We start from the raw sequence: 7554 nt of genomic DNA, 5'->3' as shown, positions 1-7554 counted from the left end.
GCTCGTTTCCTGTCGTTCAGCTGGCAGACCAACGCTGGCTCCCTCCCTCTTGTTCACCTGGCAGACCATCGCTGGCTCATTCCATCTCGTTCACCTGGCAGACCAACGCTGGCTCCCTCCCTCTTGTTCACCTGGCAGACCATCGCTGGCTCATTCCATCTCGTTCACCTGGCAGACGCATCGCTGGCTCATTTCCTCTCGTTCAGCTAGCAGACCATCACTGGCTCGCTCCCTCTCGTTCACCCGACAGACTATCGCTGGCTCGTTTCCTGTCGTTCAACTGGCAGACCAACGCTGGCTCCCTCCCTCTTGTTCACCTGGCAGACCATCGCTGGCTCATTCCATCTCGTTCACCTGGCAGACCAACGCTGGCTCCCTCCCTCTTGTTCACCTGGCAGACCATCGCTGGCTCATTCCATCTCGTTCACCTGGCAGACCAACGCTGGCTCCCTCCCTCTTGTTCACCTGGCAGACCATCGTTGGCTCACTCCCTCTTGTTCACCTGGCAGACCATCGCTGGCTCATTCCCTCTCGTTCAGCTAGCAGACCATCGCTGGCTCACTCCCTCTTGTTCACCTAGCAGACCATCGCTGGCTCACTCCCTCTTGTTCACCTAGCAGACCATCGTTGGCTCACTCCCTCTTGTTCACCTGGCAGACCATCGTTGGCTCACTCCCTCTTGTTCACCTAGCAGACCATCGTTGGCTCACTCCCTCTTGTTCACCTAGCAGACCATCGTTGGCTCACTCCCTCTTGTTCACCTGGCAGACCATCGTTGGCTCACTCCCTCTTGTTCACCTGGCAGACCATCGCTGGCTTGTTGAATCGAGTTCTGTTCCATCTTTCACATTCGCTACACGCATAAAATGGGCGAGCAAAATGCAAACAATCCTCATTTGTTCATGTTTAGGCCGGGCAACAATCACTTTCACTCGTTTGAAGGATAATTATTGTTCTGTTTAAAAGCACCTTTACATTCGCTTTATTGAGCGACCATTTGGACATCCCCATGATGTTTGCGGTTCCTCCCGGCAGACTATATGTTCTAGTCAGTTCTGTGCATTTTAGGAGAAAATATGAAATCTGTGTCATGATTTTCATTCTCCGTGTGTAATTCTATAACAACATTCCCCTCACATATGGAGGGCTTTTGGTATATGCAGCCCGAACTGCGCCTCAGTCTTTCTCACACAAGCCGCTGCCTGGTTACCTTCCCGCGCAACAACCTCCTCAGCTCCGTATAACTGCGTTATCCAATCAGCTCCTCCCCTTCCAGGCCGGTCATGTGACCTCCCTCATCAAATAGACCTCTGAGAAGCCCATACAATCTCTCCCTACAGATTAAAATGCTACAATGTATGGGCTTCTCAGAGGTCTGGTGAGGTGGCAGTCACATGATCGGCCTGGAAGGGGAGGAGCTGGTACTTAATGCTGCTTTAGGGGATGAGAAGAGGAAGCTGCTGCTGCTGCGGGCAGGTAATGAGGGGCAGCTGCTGTGTGAGGAGACTGTGGGCAGTCTGTGCTGTGTGAGGCCGGTCCCACATAATATGCAATGTCTGGTGGGAGCATCATCTGGCTTCTACAGGGGCCCTCTGACCCTCGAGGTCGTCGCCACGGCGTCCAGGAGGAGAGTCAGTGGAGCAGCAGCAGGCCGCTGCCCTCGCTGGGCTGTTTACAATAAGGGCCCGTTCACACTGGATGGAATTGGTCCATGCGGACGATTCTGCGTCCCAATGGCATCCCTGCGGGCTTGTATCCCGTGCTTGTTAATATCCGTGCTTGTTAATATCCGTGCTTGTTAATATCCGTGCTCGTTAATATCCCGCGCTCGTTAATATCCGGCTGCTGTTTTAATATCCGCTCGTCTTTACTCCAAATCCGCAAGATTAAATTCTGCTGCAGGATTAACCCCTTAATGCTCAAGGACGTGTAATTACATCATGGTGGTTCGGGGTTTGTATGGGCGGGATTGGGGGGAGATCTCGCTACATACGAGGCGGCTGTCGGCTGTCTTTGACAGCTGACCCACCCGCAACAGCCAGAGCGCTGCTGTTAACCCTTTATATTCTGACGGCGACATTTTAAAGGCCCCGATCACAGCTTAAGCGTCCCGACTAGCCTTCCTGCAATAGGGTGACGTTCGGTTGCCATGCCAGCCTGGGGCCTTCAGAAGGCCCCTGAGAGCCCCCCCCCTCCATGAAATATATATATATAATCAGAAATATAGGATCACTGCGTCTGTAAACAACGTGTTTGGGTAGGTAGATGAGAACAATGGCGGATGGGGCGGACACATAGACTGCAGTAAAGAGAGGGGAGCCTAAGACAAACTAAATGTACCGTCAGCGGGCTTTTACAGTAGTTGTCTTATGGTAACATGGCGTTACCTTTGTTCTGTGGCTCAGTACTATGTATGTAGCTTTTACATTGTACTTCAGGCTACGTACACACAGGCGAGCGCGTCTTGCAGTCAAATGGGAGGCGATTTTTTTTTTTTTTTTTTTTTTTTTTTTTTTTTTCAGGCAAAAACCCCTCGCATCTATGAAATCCTGATTCTTTTGCACGAGTTTCACGTATGCTAAAGGATCGGAAGCGTTTCCCATTGCTTTCAGTGGTAAACCTCGCATGCACATCGGGAGCCGTGAGATACATTAAAGGTCCCATTGACATCAATGGTCGATGCGTTCCGAGGACCGCGAAAAGATGGAGCATCCCACGATTATTTACTGCACCACAAAATCGCCCATACATGACTGCATGCAGAAGAACGGGGTTCATATTCGCGCGTCTCGTGCAAGTTTTTCAGCCGTGTGAAAGCGGCCTTGGCCAAAAAAAACCCAAAAACCCTCCCTCTCAGCAGCCCCTGCCCCTGCATAACTATTCATTTTTTTTCATCAATGTACCAGAATGAGAACTCAATTTTTTTTTTTTTTTTTTTTTTTTCCAGGGCAAACTTTCCTTTTCCCCATTTATTGATGTGTTGATTTGGTAAAACAGGGAGGTTACACTTTTAACCACTTCAAGACCACCAGACGTGAATTTACATTAGGCGGTTGTGAAGTGTGTATGAAGCAGGCTCAGGAGCCAAGTCCACTCCATATCTGGTGGCTGACATCCATGGGTAACTGCTGTAATCAGAACTAGCTCTACCTGTTTGGACCAGCAGCATCTAAGCAGTCATTGGGGGGGAGGAACCTTCTTCCTGTGCACCATTAGCACCCTGCAACCCATCAGAGGGTGCCAGTGGGCTAGCATAGTAGTCTGAAGCCTACTGAAGACTTCGAGGACAGCCATATGCATGTGCCAATTAAGCTCTGCATGTGGCAGCACTTGATAAGCAAAATCAAAAATTGTGCAATACTGAAAAATTGCAGTATATAGTACAAGCGATGAAGTGATCACAAGTACCCTGTGGGGAATATGCAAAAGTGTAAAAAATAAATACATGTGTTTATTTCCCACAACATTTAAGTATTACACTATTTATTGTATTTTTGCAGGCATCCTATTAAGGTGAGCTTGGGGAGGACCAAAACCTCCTGTGGGGGTTAGCCAACCATGGTAGTCTGCAAGCTGGCATGGTAAAAGAACAGCAGCCCATGATCTTGTCACCGAGTGTTCAGGTGACAAACAGACACCCCTTCCCTCTGTCAGGCCATTTAAATGCCACTGACAACGGCATCTAAAGCGTTAACAGCTTGAACCTGCATTATTTGCAACTGGGTATTGGCTATCGAAGACAGCTGACACCACCTATGTATGGAATGGGCTCGGCGGCATGTAAGTGGTTAAACAATTGGAATCGGAGCTAGATTTAATTGTGACCAATGCGGACAGAAGTCAGTTTACCATGGCTGATGAGCACTGGATATGGGGTGGGCTCAGCTCCCAAGCCCGCTTTATACACTTTCCCGTCAATTTACAGGTATGCCGTCGGTCAAGAAGGGTGGAGCTCCGTCCTGTACCTACAAAGTATTCACTGCTGCCGCCTCATATTTCTACTGCTTCTTGCTTTCTGGCCTCTACCACTTACTCATTGTAGAATTTCTTGATATGTTCTGAGCCCTTTGTGGCTTCTCTGCTCCACATGAATCGTGTATTGTGCTCTGTGTAGCTTTTTATTCTTTTCTTCTGCTTGTTCTATTGAATAACTTTGTCTTTATGTTTTGTCAGTTAACCGGATGAAACGTAATTTTCTTATGTGTTTATTTATTTGTTACAGCCTGAAGAAGGGCCTGGTTTCGTCAGAAGCGTTGTACCCGACTCTTAGTGGTGAATATAAAGTAATTTAAACTGCGAACAAGTTCCAATGAGCCCTGCTTATACAAAATATCTATCTGCTTAACATGGGAGACTTGGTGGTAACAACTTCACTTATGGAGCCTGGCGGGTAATGCCCGTATCAAGCCCCGCCCACTCGCCATACACAAATACGCAATCTACTAAACTGTCGGATGGTCAGTGCAGTAAGCGGGGCACAGCTTAGCCATGAAAGTGTTCCGTCTGCTGTGTCGCCATAAGACGGCACTGGGTATAGCTGCTCTTTCCTTTTTTGGCATAGTACTACTTTATTTAGCCAAATGTACCTCGGAGAACTTGAAACCTCCCCGAGGTCTCCCCCACCAGCAGGGGCCTCCCTTCCACCACCAACTGTCCCAGACGGAGAAGAGCGTGTCAACATTTCTGGCTGTCCTGATTGCTAGCGGGCCTAAGTACACGGAGCGACGCAGCATCATCCGCAGCACCTGGCTGTCCACGGCGGCCTCTCGTGGTGGGGTGCTGTGGTGCCGCTTTGTTATAGGGACTGCAGGGCTAAGTGAAGAAGAAATGGCTTCAGTGGAGATGGAACAGCGGAGACACGGTGACTTGCTGCTTCTCCCTGACCTTCAGGACTCGTACGAAAACCTGACTACGAAGCTGCTGCTCATGTACATCTGGCTGGACCACCATGTTGACTACAAGTTTGTGCTGAAGGCTGATGATGATACGTTTGCCCGGCTAGACGTTTTGTTGGCCGAGCTGAAGACTCAAGAGCCCCGGCGGTATTACTGGGGTTTCTTCTCAGGCCGAGGCCGGGTGAAATCAGCGGGGAAGTGGAAGGAGAGCTCCTGGGTGCTCTGTGACTACTACCTGCCATATGCGCTGGGGGGAGGGTATGTACTGTCCTGGGACCTGGTGCATTACTTGAGTCTCACCAAAGACTACCTGGCACACTGGCTGAGTGAGGACGTGTCTCTGGGGGTCTGGTTGGCCCCTCTAGATGTCAGGAGAGTCCATGATCCTCGATTTGATACAGAATACAAGTCCAGGGGTTGTAACAATAAGTATATAGTCACTCATAAGCAGAGCATTGAGGACATGCTTGAGAAGCATCAGACCTTGGCTAAAGATGGAAAGCTGTGCAAGGAGGAGATCAAGCTGAGATTATCCTATATCTATGACTGGGGAGTGCCCCCATCCCAGTGCTGCCAGAGGAAAGATGGCATTCCATGAATGACCCAAGTGCTCAAGTTATGTAGGGACAGAGTTCTCAGTACTTTTAAGGTGGTTCTCTAAGAAGTTTCCCAACCTTCTATTTGTAGAAATATCTCAATAATGCTCTTCTGGAAGATGGTGTCATCGCTAAGCATCTACTAGAAATACCCCATCCAGTATGCGGTGAAGCGGAATGGCTGGATACCAAACTACCAGGTCTGGAGGGGAGGACCCCATGATAGCTCAACTATGACTTGTTGGAATAGCCAATAATATCTGTATATAATGAGGAATTACATTGTAATGAAACGGGTTGAGATGACTGATGACCTCTGTGACTGCTGCTGTTTACATACATTGTTGCAAGGTGACCACCAACTATCCCTCCTACCACTTCCATACACGTTCACATTCAGAGCGGCCCAGCATACGCTGCTATGAAGGGTTTTATTGCTTTCAATAAGAGAAAACAAATAATTTTGTGGAGGTTCAAAAAAAACTTTTTTTTTTTGTATTCTAATTGAAATAAAATATTTCAAACCGCAAACTTAAAAGACTACTTGTGTTTCTTCACGCAAAACATGACAAAGTATCCAAAATGCATGCGTATGTACACCATGTTGACAATAGTATTGGGACACACACAAGGTGATGAAATTGGATTTTATTTTTCAATAGGATATTCGGCCGCCTTTGGCCTCAGTGACTGACTGCAGTAACCCTCCTAGACATGTTTTCCACCAGATTCCCATAACGGTGTGGAGGGATTTGCCTCCATTCCTCCAGGAGAGGTTCAATTAGTGATTGGGGGGGGGGGGGGGGGGGGGTTTGGGGTGATGGTTCTGTATGGATACGGCATTCTAGTTTGTCCCAAAGATGCTCAATGGGATTGTTGCGCACTTGTAGCGTATAGGATATAAGAGCGGTATAACAAATAAAATGGTGGCTATCACCAGCAGAGCCCAACAATTTTTCTGGAGTTGTAGATGATGTGATATGTCGTGACACCAGTGCCATATAGCACAATAGTTGGGTGTGAAGAGTCAGATACACGGAGGCCAGTGGAAAATATTGAAATAAATCTTTACTGTAACTTTATCAGCAAACAAAACAGCATTCGTCTCAGTATAAGATGCAACGAGGCAGCGTTTCTCCAGATCAGATAATTTGCATGGAGGATGGCTGAGGATATTTGGGAGGCAGCAATATCACCATTTATATACCGTGGCCTTCTGACCTTTGCCAATGTACAACACGGCCTTTCTGTTAATAGCATTAGCCAAATCCTGATCCCGGCCGCTGCGCAGTCTCTGTCACTCAGAAGCATTTCACGAGGCCTCCGTCACTTCTGAGCGGTCTCCCGGCTGTCGGGCACTTCTTTCACATTACCTTATGTGTACAGAATCCCCGCCAGGGACAACCGGTCCTTCCCTCTCCACAGCTCTCGCCTGCTTCGTTATCTGTCCCACGTCGTCTCCTCCTCATTTCAGCGCTGTATCATGCCAGCCCACTGCTCTCCACTCACCACTGACTGTCTGACAAAACTCAACTGTTGTTTCTAAACTAACTGTATTTCCTCTTTTGTCTCCCCACACGGGCTCTGGCACCGCTTAACAACGCGCAAACAAATTGTGGCCTGCCTTCTAACTGTCACCCCCACCGTCATATTGTTCAACTCTCCAGACAGACTGGCCAATTAGAGCTCAGACTGCCAACAGCCAATGAGAAATAGCTGGTTGCCAGGCAGATTAAATTTATTTCTGGCACAGGGCAGATTAAGGCCCCCTGTCCACGGGTGAGGTGGAATATCTCTAGCGATATGCCGCCGCTGAGGAGCAGGGGAAAGAACTGACAGGCTCACCGCAGAGGACTATCTGACGGATAGGCTCACCACGGAGAATCGCGTCATGCCGTGATCTGAGTCCCGCGAGTGGTGAATCTCTATGATTCTCCACTCGTGGACAGAGGACTGCGCTTTCCATAGCAATGTTATGGAAAGTGGGCGGGGAACGCAATGCAAATTCGTCCATGGACAGGAGCCCTAAGGCTAACTTCACACAACTGAGTGCGATATCGGGC

At 48.7% G+C, this 7554-nt stretch overlaps 1 protein-coding gene across 2 annotated transcripts; it reads left to right on the top strand.

Moving 5' to 3' along the window:
• The first annotated feature begins 1402 nt into the window (after positions 1 to 1402).
• Positions 1403 to 6023, top strand: B3GALT6 (beta-1,3-galactosyltransferase 6). 2 transcript variants are annotated; one of them, XM_066590835.1, is made up of 2 exons: positions 1403 to 1476; positions 4223 to 6023. In XM_066590835.1, exon 2 carries the CDS (start codon positions 4489 to 4491, stop codon positions 5491 to 5493), a length of 1005 nt encoding a protein of 334 aa, XP_066446932.1. In that variant the 5' UTR covers positions 1403 to 1476; positions 4223 to 4488; the 3' UTR covers positions 5494 to 6023. The 2 variants fall into 2 exon arrangements, with proteins under 2 accessions (XP_066446932.1, XP_066446933.1); XM_066590836.1 differs by lacking the exon at positions 1403 to 1476 and adding an exon at positions 2927 to 3034.
• Positions 6024 to 7554: the final 1531 nt, after the last annotated feature.

This window comes from Eleutherodactylus coqui, chromosome 2 (genome assembly GCF_035609145.1).
Source record: "Eleutherodactylus coqui strain aEleCoq1 chromosome 2, aEleCoq1.hap1, whole genome shotgun sequence".
NCBI lineage: Eukaryota > Metazoa > Chordata > Amphibia > Anura > Eleutherodactylidae > Eleutherodactylus > Eleutherodactylus coqui.
Note: the sequence above shows the minus strand (reverse complement) of the source record. Positions and strands in the feature narration are given on the sequence as shown.